This window comes from Dendropsophus ebraccatus, chromosome 9 (genome assembly GCF_027789765.1).
Source record: "Dendropsophus ebraccatus isolate aDenEbr1 chromosome 9, aDenEbr1.pat, whole genome shotgun sequence".
Lineage (NCBI taxonomy): Eukaryota > Metazoa > Chordata > Amphibia > Anura > Hylidae > Dendropsophus > Dendropsophus ebraccatus.
The window spans coordinates 27,361,076-27,386,403 of NC_091462.1; the positions used below are offsets into that span (position 1 = coordinate 27,361,076).

A 25,328-nucleotide genomic window follows, 5' to 3' on the forward strand; every position below is an offset into this window, starting at 1 on the left:
TCCCTTTTAAGCGACTCTGTACCCACAATCTCCCCCCCCCCCCCCCCCCAACCACTTGTACCTTCATATAGCTGCTTTTAATCCAAGATCTGTCCTGGGGTTCGTTCGGCAGGTGATGCAGTTAATGTCCTATAAAACAACTTTTAAACTTGCAGCCCTGTGCCAAGCTGGCGTGCCCTAAAATGTCTGGGCATTAGGCTGGCACAACCTCTCTGTCCCTCCTCCCCACCCTCTTCATCATTAGGAATGCCCCAGGCAGATTATCTCCTATTTATCATCTGTGTCAGCCCGGCACATGGGTTGGATCGTAAAGGCACCTGTGCAGTGTTCACTGCAGAGGAATAGGAAAAATCCTGCCAGTGGCATTCCTAATGATGAGGAGGGTGGGGAGGAGGGACAGAGGGGTGGTGCAAGGTTAGGGCACAGATACTCTAGGCCATGGCCATTGGACACAGATGCAAGTTTAAAAGTTGTTTTTTAGGACAATAACTGCATCACCTGCTGAACGGACACCAGGACAGATCTTGGATTAAAAGCAGCTATCCGAAGGTACAAGTGGTTTGGGATGGGCAGATTGTGGGTACAGAGTCACTTTAAGGTGGTCATATACCTTGAATCACTGACACCTTCCTCTTGTCCATTCCTCTTGAAACCTTCCTCTTGTCCTTGGTTGTTCACCAAGGGACAATGGTTTGCAGGAGAGTAGAACAACTCAAGCATGCTTGATCACTTGGTATATGATTACCGGTGGCTGAAGAAGTTGGATGCAGCCCTAGGGAGTCCGGGAAAACATGGATTCAGCAATAGGCCATACACTGTATTCATGTTTTCCCTAGGGCTGCATCCAACTTCATCAGCCACCAGTATTCATATGTTGAATAATTTTACTCCAGCATGCTCCAGTTGCCCTTAGCTCTATAGGAGGGAGGTCTGGGCTTCTTTTTAAAGGAAACATGGTATATATGCACCAAAAAAAAAATGCACCATTTAAACTACGCCAACTAATACATGGTGCAAAGACGCATCTGTACGCCGATACACGTACTTCGGAGAGTTTACTCTAAAAAACAAACTTTCCTCTTTCAGCCTTCAGGTGGCAGTATACTCATATGACACTGTACCATTTGGCAGCATATTGCCTCATCCTTGCTGCAACAAGGAGCGGATATCGGCGGCTGTCTTCCATATGCTAGTTATTCATTTGCATTAAATAGAACATTTTTAGCATTCACATTTTTACTCATTTTCTACTTTTAATTATGCTGTATGATTAAATCCCTGTATCTGTTCCAGAGATGACTAAGATGACTATTATTTTTCTTCCTTATATTTTTAACATCCTCTCACAAAATAAAATACATCGCATTTTGCACAAACCCAAGAATAGGGATGTCATGGTGCCAGGGCAGACCGAGGAGGCATCCCTCCTCCCACCACAAGTTATATGGCTACCAGGGTGCGGTAGAGTGCTCTAGGATGAGGCCACCTCAACCCTGGATCTGGTTATGAGCAATAACAACCTCCAGAGCAGCTGGGCCTGACAACTCCATAATGGACTGAGAGGAGAGTGGCGGACGCCTAAAAACCAGTTGCCAGAATGGTGATCTTCAGGTTTAAATGATCTCTTCACTAATACAACGATGGTGATGCACGTCTACTGATGGTTGAAGGTGGAGTAGGAAGTCACCATAATCCTTTGCATTACTTCCCTTATAGCACCACTGGTATTACACAGGGGAACCAGAAGTGGAAGACAGCGAGTTTGTAGCTAGAGGTGGCTGTGACTATTTACGGGGTTACTCAGGATTTTTTATGGGAGGGCCTATGGTACGAGTATCAATATGGAAGCACTGGTCAGACACTTATTATAAGTAGAAGGTGGAGGTACATGTTTTGTTTGGCTGTAGCTAAATTGTGGATGGTTCGGTATGAGATGAAGGTCCATAATGCTGGCACTTTATATACTATTCTGTACTAATATATATACTGTATATATATATATATATATATATATATATATATATATATACACAAGGTGCACTATGGTTGGCGCGGTATGAGATGAGGCACACTATGGTTGGCGCGGTATCAGATGAGACACACTATGGCTGGCCCGGTATAAGATGAGGACACACTATGGTTGGCACATCATGAGATGAGGCACACTATAGTTGGCCCTGTATTAGATGAGGCACACTATGGCTAGGACAGTATGAGATGACCCACACTATGGTTAGCCCTGTAACAGATAAGGGACACTTTGGTTGCCCCTATATGAGATGAGACACACTTTAATTGGCACTGCATACGATGAGGCACACTAGGGCACTGCCTGAGATGAGGCACACTAACGTTAGCCCCGTATAAGATGAGGCACACTATGGTTGGCTCTGTATGAGATGAGGGAACACTATGGCTGGACTTGTATAAGATGAGGCACACTATGGCTGGCACTGTATGAGATGAGGCACACTATGGCTGGCACTGTATAAGATGAGGCACACTATGGCTGGCACTGTACGAGATGAGGCACACTATGGCTGGCACTGTATAAGATGAGGCACACTATGGCTGGACCTGTATGAGATGAGGCACATTATGGTTAGCACTGTATGACATGAGGGCACACTATGGTTGGCCCTGTATAAGATAAGACACACTATGTCTGGCCCTGTATGAGATGAGGCACACTATGTCTGGCCCTGTATGAGATGAGGGCACACTATGGTTGGCCCTGTATAAGATAAGACACACTATGGTTGGCCCTGTATGAGATGAGGCACACTATGGTTGGCCCTGTATGAGATGAGGCACACTATGGTTGCCCCTGTATGAGATGAGGCACACTATGGCAAGTGTTGGTACCCCTGCCAATCTGATCTCGAGGACATTCTCGAGGTATTCTCTAAGTCACCAGGGATGCAACAATTTTTGTTTCCCATTTTCTGCCCAAATCGCTTACTAATAGACAGTATTAGATATCTGATTCGAAACTGGAACACACAGGCTGCAAACATCTGGATGAGTTCATAACCTGTACCACAAGCATCTAAAGTAGCGACTAGCCAGCGGTGATATCAACAGCCGCGCTGGGTAAGGCAGGTGTACAGTACGTACACTACAATTATATTCTGCCAGTAATTACTTGCAGGTGTCCCCATTCTTGTTCCGTCTTAATAGACATTCTTGGCTTTTACCGGCGGACTCAAAAAAACCCTACAGGCGATGCCACCTGAAATCTCTCTAAATTCCTATCATTATATTTGCCGGAAAAAGGTCAGCAAAAGATCCCGGCGAGTTGTTAATTAAACACTTTTCTCAGCATCTCTGTCAAAAGAGGAAAAGATTATGAGAAGCGACACAACATGTGCAGGAATCCAGGTTTTCTGCACCAGCGGACACATTTCACCTGTCAGGGGAGCGGCGCGCTGTACCGAGAAGGGGAACAGATAATGAAATGTGGCTCAAATCTGAGCCGGCCCATAATAGATTCGCTTTGACTGCACTTTTCTCACCCGCTTTTGCTTTTAACGTTTATTTTTCCTACAACATCAAATTTACAAGTGGTTATATTCTATACTATATTCTAGTACGACATATTCCCGGCCGAGGTGCCGACAAGTAAAATGTCTATTTTTGTATAGTTTTGGGTCTGGGACCTGCTGCGCAGCAAAAACCTGGACTAAGGTCCCTGTTACACGGGACGATTATCCTGCAGAAAATCATTATATCGTTCTAATTTAAACAATAATCGTCCTGTTTAATTGCAGGCAACGAACAAAAAATTGTTTGTGTGTCGTTGATCGTTGGTTTAGATCTGACCCTAAAGGTCCCATTAAATGATGCAAACAACCTCCAACTCCAGACTACACGGATTATGGGGCGCAGGTCCAACTTGAGATCGAGGCACAGTGAGTAATAAAAATATATTTTATTGTGGAGACTCAACGCGTTTCGGAACCGCACCGGTTCCTTTCTCAAGAGTCATGATACTGATAAAACAGAACAGCACTATATATCACAAACCAAGATGACATCAAAAGGGGAGGAGGACTCAGAACCTCCCACTTCAATCAACACAGACACCTGTAACACCAATAAAGAAAGGCATATAGCTATATACTACATTGCATTGAAATACAATAATATATAAGAGTATATAAAACGAATATGTATATAAATAAAAATAATGTGTAGAAAATGTATAAAAAAAAAAAAAAAAAAAAAAAAAACAACCAAAAAAAATTTAAAAAAAAAAAAAAAAAAAAAAAAAAAAAAAAAACTTTAAAAAAAAAAAAAAAAAACTTAAAAATTTTTTTTTTTTTTTTTTTTCTTTTTCCTTCTTTATTATATATATATATATATATATATATTTAAAAATAAGTATATAAAGTTAAAAAATTATACCTTCGTATTTTCTAGTGTCTCATTTAAGCCATCTGGTGACAAAGAGCAAAGTTTAAAAATCCAGTACGATTCCCTATTAATGAGCTGCTTGTATCTATTGGGAACATTCTCTCCTATACGTTCCAAAATAGTGAGTCTCAAACTACTAGGGTCAGAATTATGCTTAAGAAAAAAGTGTCGAGAGACACTATGCAATAAAAATGAATTTTTAATATTAGCTCGATGCTTGTTCATGCGGCACCGCACCGTCTGAATGGTGCGTCCCACATACTGCAGGTGACATGGGCATTCTAGGAGATAAATAACATACTGTGATGAACAAGAATACATTTCACGGACAAAAAATATCTCATTGGTGACTATAGAGGTAAATGTTGGTGCTGGGGTATCTGTTATCCAATTGCAGCATAAGCACCTCGCTACATTGCAGCGTACGGTGCCCACAGATCTAGTTTTTGTATTATTATTTTTGTTTGTATTATTACTATTTTCCATATCTGAAGTAATTTTACGGAGTTTGCTAGGTGCTAGATGGCTACGTAATGTTTTAGTTCTACGGAAAATAACATTAGGTTGTTTGGGAAGAATTGATTTTAGAATAGGATCACTGAGAATAATACCCCAATGTTTCGTTAAGACCCTTTTAATTTCCTGTGTACCACAATTATATTCTGTAACCATAGAAATGCCATATTTATTGAGATCTTCAGAAGTAGTTTCATGTTTGTGGTTATTAGTCATCTTATCTAAAATCTTTTTTTGTGTGGTACATTTATTTTTACTGTAAGCATTGGATAGTAATCGTTTGGGATAGCCTTTGTTGGTGAAACGATCACATAAAATTTTTGATTGTTCCTGGTAATCAGTATCCAAAGTACAATTTTTTCTTATACGTTGGTATTGCCCGTATGGTATATTTTTTAGCCAATTCGGAAGATGGCAACTCTTATAATCTAGGAAGCTGTTAACGTCCACTTTTTTAAAAAAATTAGAGGTGATGATACTGTTAGATGGAATATCTTTCTTAATTAAAAGATCCAAAAACTCTATACTAGTGTCACTATAGTTAAGGGTAAATTTAATGCCCCATTCATTCTGGTTTAGAAGATGCACAAACAGAAGCGCATCATCATTAGTCCCCGTCCACACCATGAATAAATCGTCGATATAACGACGGTAAAAAAACACAAATTTACTGTACATCTCAGAGACTTGGGACTGTGCGATGAGCTCTGCCTCAAAACGACCCATGAAAAGGTTGGCAAAACTTGGGGAGAAACGAGAGCCCATCGCACAGCCCTTTATTTGACGAAATATATCATCTTCAAAAGAAAAAGCATTATGTTCCAAAATAAAACGTATACCCTGTAATATAAAAGTGGACTGAGCTGACGGTAAAGAAATATCATTGGTGAGATAATATTGTGTAGAATTTAAACCTAATTCAATGTCAATGTTGGAATAGAGTGCTCCTACATCTAAAGTGATAAAGGAAAAATTAGAAGGTAAAGAAAGTGACTGTAATTCAGTAATCAATTGTGAAGAATCTTTAAGAAAAGACGGTAGTGCCCAAACATATTTTTGAAGAAATAAATCAATATAATGGGAAAGATTAGATGTGAGGGATCCCACCCCCGAAATAATAGGTCTCCCTGGTGGTTTCTTCTCACATTTGTGCACTTTAGGAAGATAATAAAAATAAGGAAAATTAGTATTAATAATAGACAAAAAATCTTTCTCATTTTTGTTCAGAAAACCTTCATTCATCGCTTCTTGTATTAGAATATTGTAAGCAATAGTGTATTCATGGTTAGGATTAGTATCTAATTTAATATAATAATCAGTGTCAGATAATATTCTGTATGCCTCCTCAAGATAATCCGTCCTGTTCAAAAGAACAGGGATCAGATATAGATAATGCCGCAGGAATTAGTACTACTTCTTCCAATTTATCTGATACATCTATTTTTTTAGACTCCCGACCTGTAATAGTAGAGGCTGCAATACATGCTCCACAAATTGTGAACAACAACACACAGAACATACTGAAATATTTTCAGAAAATTCCGAATCCAACATCGTCCCCCCAGTCAGAAGCAAAAAGAAAAAGAAAAACATACCTAGAGGCTGCAGAGGAGGGGTTAGACAAAAAAGACAAAAAAGGAAAAATAGACCTCTGTTAACACAATCACAAACTGTTAAACTATTTAATTTATCTACACATAATTTAAGGGAGAACGAAATTAGCTTACTTAGTAAGGGTCTTTCTTTTTGTCCAGTGTCATATCCCGATAATTTTAAAAATTTTTTGGATATAAATGAGTTTATACGCAAATTGACTCTCAAACGGCATTTTAAATTAAAAGAATCTGATGATCTACTGCCCACTCTCTCTAGTGGTAGTGTTGATGCCCCGCCTGATATATACCACCATGTCCCGGTTAAAAATAAATCCAATTTTTATCCAGCACACAATAAGGGTCACTTTATTGAAACTTTCCAATCACTAGTTCTTAATGAGCTACGAGATATTAATAGCACAGTTTACAATGATACTCATAGGGATAATCTAACAAGAGGTGAGAGAAATGCTTTAGACTCTCTGAGATCCAATACTCAATTAGTAATACGCCCGGCTGATAAGGGGGGGGGCACTGTTCTTTTGAACAGGACGGATTATCTTGAGGAGGCATACAGAATATTATCTGACACTGATTATTATATTAAATTAGATACTAATCCTAACCATGAATACACTATTGCTTACAATATTCTAATACAAGAAGCGATGAATGAAGGTTTTCTGAACAAAAATGAGAAAGATTTTTTGTCTATTATTAATACTAATTTTCCTTATTTTTATTATCTTCCTAAAGTGCACAAATGTGAGAAGAAACCACCAGGGAGACCTATTATTTCGGGGGTGGGATCCCTCACATCTAATCTTTCCCATTATATTGATTTATTTCTTCAAAAATATGTTTGGGCACTACCGTCTTTTCTTAAAGATTCTTCACAATTGATTACTGAATTACAGTCACTTTCTTTACCTTCTAATTTTTCCTTTATCACTTTAGATGTAGGAGCACTCTATTCCAACATTGACATTGAATTAGGTTTAAATTCTACACAATATTATCTCACCAATGATATTTCTTTACCGTCAGCTCAGTCCACTTTTATATTACAGGGTATACGTTTTATTTTGGAACATAATGCTTTTTCTTTTGAAGATGATATATTTCGTCAAATAAAGGGCTGTGCGATGGGCTCTCGTTTCTCCCCAAGTTTTGCCAACCTTTTCATGGGTCGTTTTGAGGCAGAGCTCATCGCACAGTCCCAAGTCTCTGAGATGTACAGTAAATTTGTGTTTTTTTACCGTCGTTATATCGACGATTTATTCATGGTGTGGACGGGGACTAATGATGATGCGCTTCTGTTTGTGCATCTTCTAAACCAGAATGAATGGGGCATTAAATTTACCCTTAACTATAGTGACACTAGTATAGAGTTTTTGGATCTTTTAATTAAGAAAGATATTCCATCTAACAGTATCATCACCTCTAATTTTTTTAAAAAAGTGGACGTTAACAGCTTCCTAGATTATAAGAGTTGCCATCTTCCGAATTGGCTAAAAAATATACCATACGGGCAATACCAACGTATAAGAAAAAATTGTACTTTGGATACTGATTACCAGGAACAATCAAAAATTTTATGTGATCGTTTCACCAACAAAGGCTATCCCAAACGATTACTATCCAATGCTTACAGTAAAAATAAATGTACCACACAAAAAAAAAAAAAAAAAAAAGATTTTAGATAAGATGACTAATAACCACAAACATGAAACTACTTCTGAAGATCTCAATAAATATGGCATTTCTATGGTTACAGAATATAATTGTGGTACACAGGAAATTAAAAGGGTCTTAACGAAACATTGGGGTATTATTCTCAGTGATCCTATTCTAAAATCAATTCTTCCCAAACAACCTAATGTTATTTTCCGTAGAACTAAAACATTACGTAGCCATCTAGCACCTAGCAAACTCCGTAAAATTACTTCAGATATGGAAAATAGTAATAATACAAACAAAAATAATAATACAAAAACTAGATCTGTGGGCACCGTACGCTGCAATGTAGCGAGGTGCTTATGCTGCAATTGGATAACAGATACCCCAGCACCAACATTTACCTCTATAGTCACCAATGAGATATTTTTTGTCCGTGAAATGTATTCTTGTTCATCACAGTATGTTATTTATCTCCTAGAATGCCCATGTCACCTGCAGTATGTGGGACGCACCATTCAGACGGTGCGGTGCCGCATGAACAAGCATCGAGCTAATATTAAAAATTCATTTTTATTGCATAGTGTCTCTCGACACTTTTTTCTTAAGCATAATTCTAACCCTAGTAGTTTGAGACTCACTATTTTGGAACGTATAGGAGAGAATGTTCCCAATAGATACAAGCAGCTCATTAATAGGGAATCGTACTGGATTTTTAAACTTTGCTCTTTGTCACCAGATGGCTTAAATGAGACACTAGAAAATACGAAGGTATAATTTTTTAACTTTATATACTTATTTTTAAATATATATATATATATAATAAAGAAGGAAAAAGAAAAAAAAAATAAAAAAAAAAAAAATAAAAAAATTTTTAAGGGTTTTTTTTTTTTTTAAAGTTTTTTTTTGTTTTTTTTTTTTTGTTTTTTTTTAAAGTTTTTTTGGAGGTTTTTTTTTTTTTTTTTTTTTTTATACATTTTCTACACATTATTTTTATTTATATACATATTCGTTTTATATACTCTTATATATTATTGTATTTCAATGCAATGTAGTATATAGCTATATGCCTTTCTTTATTGGTGTTACAGGTGTCTGTGTTGATTGAAGTGGGAGGTTCTGAGTCCTCCTCCCCTTTTGATGTCATCTTGGTTTGTGATATATAGTGCTGTTCTGTTTTATCAGTATCATGACTCTTGAGAAAGGAACCGGTGCGGTTCCGAAACGCGTTGAGTCTCCACAATAAAATATATTTTTATTACTCACTGTGCCTCGATCTCAAGTTGGACCTGCGCCCCATAATCCGTGTAGTCTGGAGTTGGAGGTTGTTTGCATCATTGTTTCCTGTTGGATATCGGGAGTGGCTGCGGTCCTTGATATATACGCTGCAGAGTGTTGTGCCTCCCTTTGCACAACCACATCAGGTGAGGGTTGCCGTGCACCCCTATCCCTTTTTCACCTTGCCCTTCTGATCCTCGCCATGGAGCGCTGTCGCCCTTTGTTTTTACCATTAAATGATGCGGTTTTTACCGATTAACGACTAACGATAAACGATCGTAAACGAGATTGTTAGTAGTTGACCTGAAATCGTTCCCCATATTACACAGAACAATAGTTATTAGTTATGGTCCGTTTACACAAAGTGATAATTCGCCCAATCGATCATTTAACGATTTTAAAGCAACCATTTGGTTTTTATAACGATCAGCATTTAGACGTAAAGATATATCGTTAAGAAAAATCTCGTTTGCGATCTTTTATCGTTAGTCATTAATTGTTAAAAATTGCTTCGTCCAATAGGACCCTAACTCATCACTGTGACAACCACTGCTCATAAAATGTGAGCATATCCAGGAATACGGTGTTGTTTACTGAAAAAAGCCAGTATTCACCCTGTAATCCCTGGCCTCTCTAGCACCACCAGTGCATGGTTCCCTGCTGGCTGGAGTCGTGACATTCAGTACCAGCACATGCCTGTTCCAGCTAATGAGAAAGGAAGACGGATCCTGTTAGTACACAATATATTGTTAGTACACAATATACTGTCGCACCAGCAGGTACTCCCCACTGACATCCTCTTACTCCTGTTCCCATGCCCTGCTCTACTCAGCTGCCCATGTAATGTTGATGGCTGTCTCCTGTCAAGGTCCTGCTGCCTTGCACTAGCCTCCATTGTGTGGTCTGCTTCTTGTTCTACCCCAGGAGACACATGTGGCCACTTGATGCTATATATAAAGGTCCAGCATGCTCATCTTTAGCACCTTAGTCCATCTGTCCACGCTCAACATATCCTATATAAGGATGAGCCACCCATCATCCTGTACCTGGGCATTGTTGTGGTTCCTAGTGTCCATTTGCAGAGGGTGTTATACCTGATCCAGCTTTTTTGTGTATTGACCCATATCTGTTTTTTAGTTCTCGTCTCTGCAAGATCCTTCCTGTACCACATGTTGCGAACAAGAATTGTTGACTTAGAGTCTCGAGTCCCACCTGCAAAAAAGGAATACAACCTATGGCCCAGGCTGTATTCCTGTTTCTAGGCGGGACTCGGGCTGTCTCCACCTTTCCCATGGAACGGAAAGACTGCGGGAGTCAAATACCGATGGTTCCAGTTCGAATGAACCTGAACATTAGAGCTGTTTGATCATTTCTAGACTCAGAACCTGGGCCATCTGCTTTAAACTCTTATATTTTGTGGCTTTTCACATCTATATAAATACTGGAAAACAGTTACATTGAATCCTATTTAAGTGTAACTGCTGGAAAATATTGCAGCCAACATCAGACTATGGAGCTCAATAGGTCATGTCATTTTGGCTGCCAAGAAACCCTATGCCTTCCCATCCAGGCCAGAGCTTATTGATATCCGAATGGTAAGTACTGCTAATAACCATCAACAGAAAGCCAGAACTAGATAATAATCGGATTACATAACATATATACAGGAACAGAATGCAGACCTCGGCCTGAAATGAATCCACATTAATAACTCCAGTAAATACAATTACCTGTATCTTTGATGGAGAATTTCCTTCTTCGAAGTTTGCAGTTGTCTCGGTCATAGTCAGCATCTGCTTGTGATCTTAGGAGCGCAGCCTGGTTATGGAAATATAACATGATAATGAGTCATGGGTACATAGCTATCTTATCTAAGAAAAGCATGTTATCATACAATAAAGCCATTGTATGCATGGAGCTCATAAACTTCTGGCTTATTACACAGCTAGGTTTAAGGCAATATGCACCCTAATGGGCACTTCAGACCATCAAACGCTCTCAACCAGTACGTTGTTGTGGAAAAGCAAAGTAGAGTGTTATTTTTTCTGAATAGAAAACTGTTGCTCAAAAAAACCTCCTTTCATATGGTATATGGGTATAATGGTGGGTAATCACCCTGAACCTTCGTAACTAGACCTACCTTCACCCAGAGCAAAGAATAAAGAGTTACTATCATTTATAAAGTTTAGAGACATGTCAAAAGTCAGAGTCTGGGTGCTGAGACTCCAACTAATCCCTAGAATGAGAAGAAGCCCACAGCTAAGCTCTTCTCTACACACCTCTCTTCTCCTGAAGGAGACCAACTCCATAGAGTTTATATAGAATCCATCTCTTGTAGTGAGGAGAGAGAAGGGGAGAAAAGCTCTCAGATGAGCACTTCTCTCCACTCATTCTAGTGATTGGTGGGGGTCTGAGCACCCAGACCCCGATCTATGATATTACACGGGGCGATGCAGAGGAGCAAATGAGTGCTGTTAGCTCTTGCTAGCTCCTCATTCCCTGCTTGCAGGTTGCACTATTACAAACGTCGGCAGCGAGCAGGTAGGTACAGGGGAGGCCGTGGGGAGCTGCGGGGGAGGGGGGGCTGTCCGGGCAGCCGATAGAAGAGCGACTGCAGCAGATCGCTGCTATCTTAAGGCCCTATTCCACGGAATAATTATCGTCAGTATTCAGCCAATATCAGCCATTACGGCCAATAATGGTCCCGTGGAATAGAAGGCAACGATCAGCTGCCATCATTCATGTCGGCTGACCGTTGCAGTCGTTTGTTTTTCAACATGTTGAAAAACAAACGACTCATACAGCAACGATCTGCTGCCTCTGCTTCGCGGAATAGGAGTGGCCCTTGCAGCTCCCCCCGGACTCACCCGCTCGCTGCTGCAGTGTGTAATAGCAGCGGCAGTGAGCGAAGAACAAAGGAGCAAACGAGCGCTGAGACCGCTTGTTTGCTCCTCATAGTCGCCCCGGGGAATAGGGGCTTTAGTCACTTGACTTTCAGCACTTCTACTAGATATGCAACAATGCGGAAAAAGTATCCATACAAAAAAAGAAGAAAATTGTAGAGGGCACTCACCGATAAAACTTTTCTTTATTAATAATTTTCTTAAATATGCCATAGCAGGACAAGCAGGAGAGCAGAAACCTAATCCTTCTAATCAACGTGGCAGCGTCTTCTCTCCTGCTTGTCATGCTATGGCGTTTTTAAGAATAATATGAATAAAGAAAAGTTTTATTGGTGAGTGCCCTCTACAATTTTCTTCTTTAGAACTAAGGTACTAAGGGTCTCAGTGCCAATATGATGGGATTGTCTCCTTTATATTGTGCCTGTCATTCTTAAATAAAATAAAAAAAAAATGTCCTGGGGCCATGTCAAAAATTGGGACAAAATTGGAGAGAATACACTACACATGCCTGTCTCCTGGCACATTTTACTGATCGGGGTCTTAACACCCTTGACCAGTCAAACCATTTATATATATAGGCAATAAAGATGAGCGAACCACTAGCAGACTTGGGTTCATCCAAACCTAAGCGTCCAACTTCTTCAGCCACCATTAATCAAATGCTGCACGCTTGGGTTTGGATGAACCCGAGTCTGCTAGAGGTTCATTCCTCTCCAATAGGCAACTCTAACTCTACAATTGGATGTAATGCACAATTTTATCTTAGACCGGCAATATCATTTGGCTATTTATGTGCATCATTGCCTGCAGTTTATTATGTCTTGCCGACCAACAATGATTTTTAGAGCAGAACCATCCCAGCGATCAGCCGACGAATGAGTGATTACTCACTGAACGATTATCAGCCAATTCCCCAATATAGGAAAATATACAATTAAACAGTAATTCCAGTAATGCAAACAATAGACAAACCTTTGAACTTTCATCTCTTAAATTAAAAGTCAACTCTAGATTGGTAAGAAATTGATCAGAAAATTCGGGATACATATCCAAAACTTCTAAAAGGTCAACTCTTTGGATTTTGTGCAGATCACAATATGTCAGAGCTCGTACATCGGCGTTTGATTTTCCAGGTTTGGCATAAAGATGAACCATTTCTCCAAAAATATCATTCTTTCCTATGGAGGAAAAAAGAGAAAAAAAATTTTTGTGAGTCATACAACAGAAGCAAATACGATGTAACCTGCCCAATATGTCACCAACTTTTTGTCCTCAGTTTTAATATCCAGTCTATATTATACATCCACAGTATATTATACATACTGACTTTCTTCATTGAGGACCTCCTCACTAAAAGACACACTTTTTGGGAGGTAAACTCAAAGTGGTTTCACTAAAGTACTATGTTCAGTAAAAAAATTAACACTATAAAAAATAGCTAATATAAAATACCACTAGATTACCAGTAGTGCAGTACGGCACCAAACAACAGGCCAATGGGGTTGACCACTTGGCCACCAAGGTGAACAATGTATCACCAAGTATGCCTAAGCTAGTAGACTAATATTAGTATTAGATGCCAAGATTACTAGTAAAAAGACATGATAAAATAACCTGTATATTAAAGGAATTATCCAGTGCTACAAAAACATGGCCACTTTCTTTCAGAGACAACACGTCTCCAGTTCAGGTGCGGTTTGCAATTAAGCTCCATTTACTTCAATAGAACTGAGCAGCAAAACTCCGCCCAAGCTGGAGACAAGAGTGGTGCTGTCTCTGGAAGAAAGTGGCCATGTTTTTGTAGCGCTGGATAACCCCTTTAAGTATTTATAGACTGCCAGCAAGTTCCACTAAATCACTGGAGCAATATTAATGTCCACTGGGTTCAAGGTTGAATGCTGAATGAAGAATTAACATTAACCACAGAAGTTCTAAATATGGACAACTTTGTTGAATGCACAGTTCTACAGTTCTATCCGTCCTTACATCCTTTTTTGACAGGTACATCTTAGGGGTCAACCTCCATCTTTTGGTTCATGCAAATGGGTGCATGTATAAATAGGAGAGAAGTAGAAGTTATTGAAGGCAACCTATTGGTTGTATCATGCTCAGAGCCGTAGACATGGGCAGATAGCTGAAAGGGAAATAAAACAACCGATACTATCTCTTTGCAAAATTATAAAATCATGTTTTCCTTACAAGCTCAAGTGTCATAGAGGCTGAGCTACTGCATGCACACCTACTCCCTCCCCTACATCTGCCTGCTCTATTTGATTGAATACATGGTTTGGTCTCCAGCAATGAGCACTGTACATAAATGTTGTGAAGCAGGGAAGGGTGGGAAAGAAAAGAGGTGTGCATGCAGCAGATCAGCTCAGCCTCTATGACACTTGAGCTTGGAAGGAAAACATGATTTTATATCCTTGCAAACAGCCATCAGCTAAGAGACAGGTATGATTTGTTTTATTATTATGTTTTATTGTTTCTGCCCACAGCTCTGATTTAGAGCTGACACATTCTCTCTAATTATAATAGAGAGTCATAGTGTTATACAGGATAAGAGACCCCAAGGATGTATTTGATGGTTCACAGGGTCATCGTAAAGTTGGCTGAAAAATGCTTTATAATTTTGATTGGATCTACTCAAAGATCTTACCTAAAATCGCTACCACTATATCATCCTTGAGAATCTCAATCGAGCCTCTTGACAAAAAATACAAGGCTGTAAGCACGTCTCCTGAGTGTACGAGAGTATCTCCGGGGGGCGCGTGTGTGGTTTTAAACTTCATCGCTAAGGCTCGTAGACATCCTTTACTCGCTCCTGTGAAGGCCTTACAGTTCTGTAGCAATGACTGATTGAGATGCAGACAAATATCTGCTTGCAGGCATTCTGGAAATCCCTTGAGTACCTGGGAATACATAAAACGTGGAATAGCAATAACTTCATGGTTTAAAAGACACGTAACATCAGGATACAACAAGAGACAAGACAACTGGGGACAAAGCAGACGATTCTCAATGGGTAAACAATTCCACATATGGGCAGCATTTACACAAAACAAATGGTGCATGATTTCTTGAGCGATAGGTGGCGCTGTTTCTATTAAACAGATGAGTATTTTTTAGGATTACTGAAGTCAACATATATTTTTTGGAAATTAATAATTTGCCATAGACTTTAACGCAAATGTACCAGCAGGAACATCGGTTTAGGATCTTTACATCAATAGACTGGAGTAGATTGGAATCTAGTGGTCTTCTGCTAATGACCACCCCAAGCAGGTATAGCACCTAGTGGTCTCCTTTTTCATGATGCCTTTAAAGGGAATCTGTCACTAGGTTTATCCCGCCTTAAATGAGGGCAGCATAAACTATGACGGAAATGCTGAACAGATCCGTTTATCACTTGCATAATTTTGTTCAGCCGTTTTCCTAATATGCAGGAGAATAGGTTTTTTGCCACACCCCTGCCCCTGCCCTCTAGCTGCTGATTGACAGTTAACTGTCCATACACAGCATTGATAGATAACTGCCAATCAGAAGCTACAGGGCAGAGTTTTCTGCTTCTTATGAATATTAAGGACTACTGGGCACATGCTTATAATGTACTTATTGTCCATGTTATTCAGGAGGATATCTCCAAATCAGCTGCACAGAACAATGTAAGTGATACATCATTCTCTTCAGCTTCTCTGTAACTAGTTTATGCTACCCTGTGATAGGACAGCCTAAGATACTGACAGAGTCTCTTTAATCTCCCTTCTAGATACAAACATTTTTACCCAGCACCCTACCCTTCTTTACCTTATTTGCAGGCTGTGTCTAGATTGTAACTAATAGTCTTAAAGGAGAAGTCCAGTATTGCCCCCCAAAAGTTAAACAAATCACCAATATACACTTATTACGGGAAATGTTTATAAAGTGCTTTTTCCCCTGCACTTTCTACTGCATCAAGGCTTCACCTCCTGGATAACATAGTGATGTCACTTCCTGGATAACATGGTGATGTTCCTTCCTGGATAACATGGTGATGTCACTTCCTGGATAACATGGGGATGTCACAACCCGACTCCCAGAGCTGTGCGGGCTGTGGGCAGGATGATGGCGGGGGGACACTGAGGGATACAGGGCACTGGAGGGACACTGAGGATCCCCGTGCCATCATCCTCCCCAGCAGCCACAGCCCGCACAGCTCTGGGAGTTGGGTCATGACATCACCATGTTATCCAGGAAGTGACATCCCCACTTTATACAGGAAGTGACATCACTATGTTATTCAGGTAGTGAAGCCTTGATGTAGTAGTAAGTGCAGGGAAAAAAGCACTTTATAAGCATTTCCTGTAATAAGTGTATATTGGTGATTTGGATAACTTTTGGGGGGGAATACATTACTTTAATAAAAAATTTCACCGGCCTTCTCCTTTAAGGCCATATTAAATGGCATGATTTTCTTGGGGGAGCAAGCGCTGACGTGTCTTCCTCGTTCCCCGCTTGCTGCCTGTGCTATTAAGCACACAGACAGCTTAGATCATTTGGGCTGCCATTGAAGTCACCATGCTGAAAGTTTCCAATAACATCAAACGATTGATGTTATCGGAAACTTTCAGCATGTTGACATTGTGCATGGTGGGTGATGGCTGGCTTTCAACATGCACTATTAGGCTATGTTCACACGTCGTATCAAACCGGCCGTTCTGTGACCCCGGCCGGGTCACGGAACAGCCGGTCTCAGCCTGGATCATTGCGGCTGGTACTTAAGTACCTGCCGGATGATCTGTCCGGCCGCAGAGCTTTGATGCGGGCGCATCAGCGTGAGCCCGCATCAAAGCTTCCCATAGCCCACAGTGAAGCAAGCGGCTTGGGCCGCTTGCTTCTCTGTGTGAACTGACAGGTCTTTCTGCGGTCGGAATTCACTGAATTCCGGCCGCAGAAAACTGACATGTCAGTTTTTCCCGGCACCGCATGGCCGGAGCGTATACGATGTGTGTACGCTTCGGCTGGGATCCCATCGCACCTAAGGCTATGTTCAACTCCTCAAAACTACGGCCGTAGTTCTGCGTCGAGAACTACGGCCGTAGTTTTACGTAGTGTGAACATAGCCTTACACAGAACAATTATCGGCCAGAACTGCCGGTAATCGACCAAGTAAGGCTGGGTTCACACTACGTTTTTGCAATCCGTTTTTTTTTTTTATCAGTTTAACGTATTCCTTTATAAAAAAAAACAGATCCGTTTAAAAAAAGAAAAAGAAAATGAGGAGTGATGGCTTTACATAAATGATGTTGGCTGAAGTTTTGGGGGGGTATTAGGCATTCAGTATACAGTAGGTCCTGTGATTTAAAAAAAAAAAAAAAAATAGCCAAAGTCATCCATGTGGAGCCCCTGCTTCTCATATTCTGACACTTTTTTTCCCCTAGGCCTGCCCTGGTTATCACAACATCTGCTATCAGTGCAGTGACTGTACCAGGGAAGTCACCACACAATGCCCAAAGGGGAGAGCACTCAGGTTCCTGCCTTGTTGACAACAAAACAGTGGCGATCAACCCCTTGGCAGTCCATGGGCAATGTTGCAGTCTATGGGTTGTCCAGAGGGTGGCCACCACTGTTCTCAATGTGTCTGGGAGCTACATGTTCCTTCCTTTGAGAAATGAGCAGCGGTGACCACTCTATTGGCAGCTTATGTGCCCATTATTATTTCCAGCATGAAACAAACAACACCAATAAATAGTGAATGGGGAAAGGTGTCTAGACAAAAAGATAAATAAATAAAAAGATTGTTTACATTGCAAATATTGTATGATGTTCTTCTATATGTAAAAATCTTACAACTACTGAAATCATAAAAAACACCCATATTTGAGGTGCTGTGACTCAGCATGGATAACAAAGATGAACGATGTTTTTGAAGAGGCTGCAAGTCCTTTTTAAAAATTTAAAGGGGATCCTTTGGTATGCCATGCTCAGGGCAGCATAGCTGAAGATAACAAAAATCATAGCTATCTCTTTGCTGACGGATGTTTGCAAAGTCTGCAGTGGTAAGCCTGAAATAAAGCTGACAGATTTCCTTTTACCCCTTTAAGCATAATCATGTAACTGTATGTAAACATGCTGTTAAGGGTGTATGCAGCAGGCTCAGGACTCAATTCCGCTTCATTCATGGTGCCTACCAACTAGGGGCCACCCCTCTTACCTGGAGCAGTAGCCCATGCTGGCTATTTAATCATGTGGACAGCTGGTAAAACTAACAGCTGCATTTATATGGCCTTTACATACCTCATTGGTAGTTCAAGTAAATTGATCACTTGTCAGTAGAGCCCGAGGCCTCTTCTAGGCCTCTTGCAGCTGCCTGCTAAGTGGCCGATTCAGCCTGCCTCCAGCAGTAAGAAATAGATCAATGCAGTACATATGTACAGCATTGATCTCTATGAGCAATCGAGTTATTATCATATGAGAGAATAGAAAAGTGGTGAATTTTTTTTTAAATATAAACAACCCAATGTATTGCACAACATGGCGCAATAAATGAGCCTTCATATGATTCTGTACATGGAAAAAAGTTATTACTTCTCAAAGGTAACAAGGAGAAAACAAAAAATGAAAATTGGCTGCAGAGTTAATGGGATTGTTCAGCACCATTGTGCAGATATTGGACATTGTGTGTGGGTGAGGTTTTGCCTCTTCCAGTTTCAGAAGGTACACTTCAGGGATATGGAAATGCAGGGAAGACGGATTTAGCCATCTTCTGTTTCCCGCACAATCCCTTTAAGACCTAAACCTGCTGTACAGTGTGATGACGCTACCATATATATCCCAGCTTCCTTAAACCTTATAAGTAAGCTGTGGTGGAATGGGAGTAAGATATTGGGTTAACCTAGAGTTTCTCGAGAGTTCGGAGCAGTAACTAGGACTCCATAGTAGCTCGGCACACTCTTGATAGGAAGACTTAATTAAAATTTTACAAAGTTTTTCTTCTCATACATTTTACAAGAAGCATTTTCATATTTGATGAAGTTGTATTTTAGGCATTGTGACCCACTAAGGAAGAATATATATATCCTGGTGATAAATAAAACATTTGACTTCTTCTAGTTCATAGCTAAGGTGTTTACATAACCCAAAGGAGAGAGAGCGGCCCGCACGTCCAATTGTGTCCATTTCAGGATGACGGAGAATAAAAAGCACCAAACCAAGTCAATGTTACTGATGGATTTATGTAGCACTTGCACCGAATGTAATTCAGGCAGTTCTTAGGTTCACTTGTACCATCTTATTTTAGCCACTTCCTTTGAACAGCTGGTTTTCTTTGGAATATAAGAGGGAAGGACCACATATAGGGGGAGATTTATCAAACATGGTGTAAAGTGAAACTGGCTCTGTTGCCCCTAGCAACCAATCAGATTCCACCTTTCATTTTTCAAAGAGTCTGTCAAGAATGAAAAGTGGAATCTGATTGGTTGCTAGGGGCAACTGAGCCCATTTCACTTTACACCATGTTTGATAAATCTCCCCAATAGATCCAGCTGGATACATATGCGAGCCTATGGCTTCAATGCTAAGGCAGTGTTATTCAGATAGTAACATCCACAACACTAAGGGGTTTTATGCTTCTAAGGCTGGGTTCACACTGTGTTTTTGCATCCTTTTTATGAAAAGAAAAAAAAAAAAAACATGAAAAATGGATAAAAAAAACATCAAAACACATTTGTTTTTTGGCATGCACAGTAAAGTGGTCAACCATGGGTTTTGATTAGAGATGAGTGAACCTGCCGAGGTTCGGGTTCATATGAACCTGAACTCTGGGCGTCTGATTCCCGCTGTCTGCAGCCTCCGTGAAGAGGGTGGATACAGCCTGAGGACCTCCTGGAAAACTGGGATACAGCCTATGGCTATGGCTGTATCCCAGTTTTCCAGGCGGTCCACAGGCTGTATCCACCCTCTTCACGGAGGCTGCAGACAGCGGCAATCAGATGCCGAGAGTTCAGATTCATACGAACCCAAACCTCGGCAGGTTCGCTCATCTCTAGTTTTGATCCGTTTTATGATCGTTTTTTATTTTTATAATAGAAGTCAATGAAAAAAGGTATTAAAACCAGTGCACACAAATGCATCTGTTTCTTCATCTCTCTTTCGCATAAAATGGTTGAAAAAAACAAATTGCAAAAAAGCAGTCGGAATCCAGTGTGTTATTTGACACTAGAGGGGTATTCTGGTGTAAACAAATATTCACTGGATTTATAGATCAGCAGGTCAGAGGTTTCTTACTTTCATCCCTGGCGCCGTTTCCATGATATTTGCAGTTTATCTTCTTTGCTGATTAGGCATTGTAATGCACAGGGGGCGGGATTACCACCCTCAGTGCTCCGCCAAAATGTTGGCACCAAAATGTCGAATTAGCATAGAAGATAAAATGGCACAAAGGATGAAGGTAAGAAAAGTACCTTGATCATCAGCGCCCCATGCTTATTAGGGACATATCAGCAGGTTAGATTCTTCTAACCTGCTGATAGTTGCCCTTCAAGTCTACTTATTGTATACTAACATTACAGCATCTGTAGAGACCACATCCTTGAGCAGGTTCTTCTCATTCATTAATATGAAATTAACCCGATCTGGAATGAATTTCATGAATGTGTCCCCTTCAGTCAATATCCAACTCAATTACGAGTCTGATGATTTGACCAGGGAAAAATCGAAGCCAGGTATCCATCTACAGACAGCTGTTTTGGAGTGTTGTCCCTCATCAGTGTGGAGTAGAATTCTGGCTAGGTGGGAGCAATGCATAGTAGACCAATACGGCAAACAGACAGACCAGCCAAAGAAAACATGAACGTGGAGCTAGGTTAGGATTAGACAACATACTGTATCTGCAGTTCATTTAAAATGATTTCTGGAGAAATACATTACAGCAGACCAACGAATGGCGCCCGTTCCTTCCCATCCCATTAAGTATTAGTTTACATATCAAGTGATCAAATACTGTGCCCATATTACGTTCCTCCTATCATCATCCACCATTCCCCTCCTTTATAAAGCAATGTCTGATGAAGGTCTCAGGGTGGTTGCAGATTCAAAATAGAAATATGGAAACTACCTCTAATGTAAATGATTTGATCTATCCTGCTGCTATGCTTATATCTCATAACTGTCCATAGCGACCAACATCCCAAAGTACCAAAACCTGATCTTTGCTTGATTGTATGTCCTGAGGACCATAAGAGTACCTCCTCAAACTTGCTGCAAGGGGCCCAGACCTCATCATATGTCACAAAGTGCTTATTAAAGTTGTACAAAGGTTAGATATTTATTTCGGGAGAACCCTTGTAATGTCATGTCACTTCTTGTGTATTTGCTCAGCACCAATTGATCCTTGTTAAAGCAAATGTACCAGCATGCTGCATCATAGAGGGGCAGGGATTTCCTCCCACTGGGAGCGGGCCAGCCCACCTTCAGTGCTTCACTCCCGCCGCTGACCGGGAATAGAATGGCATGGTCCAAAAAAGGTACCGGCTTTCCCATGGCAGCACAGTTCTATCCATGTGAAAGTCTTGAAGCATATGTACTGCTGGTTCATCCGCTTTAATGTTCTGATGACGGTTTTTCAAAACTGTTTCCTTAAGGAGGATTACATTTTGGGTAGATGACCAAACAAGATGGGTCGGCTGGATGTGGAAGAATAAGTAATGAGTGTTTTAAGATTTTAAATGGATATCTTTGGTTCAATTAGAAGACATTCTAAACCTATACGTGTTATCCAATTCAGTTGACATGAATGAATCGATGATGGAACTTTATTGGTACAGAAATAATGATTCTAACAAGGGGACATATTCTTTCATTGACAGATAAAGGCACAGCCCAGATTTCTTTGTACTGGTATTAGTTGTTTTAAAGGTGTTATTTAACATTAGAAGAAGCACAGCGAGATTCTTGCAGGAACAGCGATACCCCTGTCCTCAGGTTGGGTGTGGTATTACAACTTAGCTCCAATCACTTCAATGGAACTGAGCTGCAAACCTCATACCCAAACTGAAGACAAGAGCGGCACTGTTTCTGTAAGAAAGCGGACATGTTTTCTGGATAACCCCTTTAATGATAAACCCATTTCTACACTCTCCGAGAAGCATACAAAGACTGAAGATGTGCCTAATTTATTCTATCATTTTTTTTAAAGTGTCTCAATGGTCCAGAAATACTTGCTAACATAACGAAGGTTCACCCCCCACAAACTGATCAAACAGATTTAAAATCTTCTGGACGACCTCATGAGAAAACGAAAATCTTCAGGCTTGAGCTATAAGAAAGTTCCAAAATGTAACTGTGCCCGGCTTTGAAAAATAAGTTTATTCTTGGCTTTAAAGAAGTGTGTTCACTTGGGAACGGGCAACTATTGGCAGACAAACAGGAATTTGCCACTAGATCGTCTGAGAAGTTGACATCTGACATATTAAGAAAACTTCTGGAGACCACCCAATGGTGTCCACATGTTGAGGTAATAGCAGGTTGCTACTGGAATGAAAAAAAGATTGTCACTATGAATGTGAGGGGCCTGGAAGGAAGATGAAACAGCGAATAATATTATATTGGTGCTCACATACCAGCCTCTCACTGTTGATTCCCTGTAGGATGGAACAGCTGTCGCAGAGCCGTTTTTTTGGCCCAATGCTGTCATGCAGCCTACGCTTCAAAGTGAAGTTGTATAAGCATGAGTGTGGTCAAGGGGAAGGGAGTTTTAAAGTCTACTACAAAATTATTAACACTTTTTTTATTCTGTGAAATTTATTGTAATCTTTTTTATTCATTTATATGTTTCTAAAAGATAAAAGAAATTGAGACACCCCATGGGCTCTGGGGCACATTACCTAGCACTTTTCCCTATACATGACCTTGGTTCTTTCGTGATCTCTTATTTGTCCCCTATGTTGTGGACAAGTTAGTTTTTTCTGGACAACCTCTATAAAGGGGTATTCCTATCTGAGCTTGTTATATTGGATAACAAGCTGATTGTTGTGGGCCTGACCACCAGTATCGTGCGAACAGGAATGCAATCAGCCCGCAATGAATGCTCAGCGCTCCTGCAGGACCGCCACAGACAGTGCTCCATTCATTCTCTGTGAGGCCACCGATCACTTACGATTTCAGCATTTGGAAGCGATCAGTGGCACCATAAATAATGAATGAATGTGGTGGCTATGCAGGGTCATTGAGCGCTTCATTCGTTGTGGGTGTTTGCACCATCATTCTCAGGATGATTAGGGCAGTTTGAGTCTCAGCGATTCGCTTGTAATGCCCTATTCTAGGGATAGGGGACAACAAGTTCAATATCAACAAGGTTATTGAATAACCTCCATTAAGGCTTATTTATTCTGGAGCACATACTGTATGTACAGTCAATCTCAGATCAGAATACTCCTTTAAATTGATAACATATGCGTTTATAGTCTATTAGAAACCTTGCTTTAAGACCACCTAATATATTTTATCTTTACTTGCCTAAAAATGAAAGCCTTGAGCTTGCTTTGTGCAATAATGGAGGTCTACTCTTATTAGGCCTTTCGATAAGATGATTTGTATAGGTTTACCATGTAGTGAATATCAGCTCCATAATACCACGCATAGGGTCAATAACATGAGTAATAACTCCAATTCAAGGCACACTTGGCATGGTGGAGCATGGGTCTTTAAGACATTGGTGTCTTCCTAGTTTTGAGATTAGTATCCTTAAGGGCCCTATTAAACAGGACGATTATCGTGCGAAAAAAGGTTATATCGTTCAAATTCAATTGCAGGCAACGATCGAAAAATCGTTCGTGTGTCGTTGATCATTGATTTAGTTCTGAACCTAAAATTATTGTTAATCGTTCGCTAATTGTTCACTGTAAGGCTATGTTCACACTACGTAAAACAACGGCCGTAGAATTACGACCATACGGGCTAGTCGTGAAACAATGGCCGTTGTTTAATATTGCCTCCTAGCATGTTTTTAATCGGGCTGAAACATGTCATTTAATTGAAATACTGCGACTAGCCCAATAAACCACTCAGTAAATTTTTTTACATTAAAATCAAGTTTAATTTGGCCGAAATTTTTTTTACGCGTGCAGCCACATTGAAATCCACGGCCGTAGTTGTAACATTACCGGCCACAAATAAATGACATTTTTTGAGGGTCCGTACGAACTACGGCCGTAGTCTTATACGCTGTGTGCATCGTATGTCCGTAGTTCGTACGAATTGCTATATTGTATCATCCTCAAAACAACGGCCGTAGTTTTGCAGTGAAACCTACGGCCGTTGTTTCACGTAGTGTGAACATAGCCTAATTTCACATTCGTTCGCACAAGTTCCGCATTTGTTCACTAATCGTTCAGTGTAATTGCTCATTGTCCATTGTTTTGCTGGGATCGGGAGTAAACGATCATAGTAATGATCGCAATAATGATCGTAGTATGGATCGGAACTAACGACCATGGTTCTGTGTAATATGGTGAATGATTTTAGGTTAACGATAAACAATCTCATTTGCGATCGTTTATAGTTAGTCGTTTATCGTTAAAAATCGCTGTGTGTAACAAAACCCTTACTGTCCTATGTTCCAGCTCCTAACCAGGTTTTAAAGGGGTTATCCAGCGCTACAAAACATGGCCACTTTCCCCCTTCTGTTGTCTCCAGTTTGGGTGGAGTTTTGAAACTCAGTTCCATTGAAGTAAATGGAGCTTAATTGCAAACCGCACCTGAACTGGAGACAAGAGTAGGGGGGAAAGTGGCCATGTTTTTGTAGCACTGGATAACCCCTTTAATTTCAGCCTGACCAGGTTATTGTGGCAACCACTGGCTCAAAACTAGCTTATCAAGGTCTGGTTGGAAACATAGAAGATTGTTAACAGAATCCCCCCCCTCCCTTTCCAGGCCATCTTGTCTGTCCTTATATTATTTATTTTTTTAT

General features: G+C 40.3%; 1 protein-coding gene across 3 annotated transcripts in view; it reads right to left on the reverse strand.

Moving 5' to 3' along the window:
* KCNH7 (potassium voltage-gated channel subfamily H member 7) overlaps positions 1 to 25,328 on the reverse strand; it is a 292,320-nt gene that overhangs the window by 16,354 nt on the left and 250,638 nt on the right. For all 3 annotated transcript variants that reach the window (XM_069985116.1, XM_069985114.1, XM_069985115.1), the window contains 3 exons: positions 15,042 to 15,294; positions 13,358 to 13,563; positions 11,213 to 11,300 (listed from right to left, as the gene is read on the reverse strand). In XM_069985116.1, the coding sequence (XP_069841217.1) occupies positions 11,213 to 11,300; positions 13,358 to 13,563; positions 15,042 to 15,294 (547 nt within the window). The remainder of the gene's footprint in view (positions 1 to 11,212; positions 11,301 to 13,357; positions 13,564 to 15,041; positions 15,295 to 25,328) is intronic.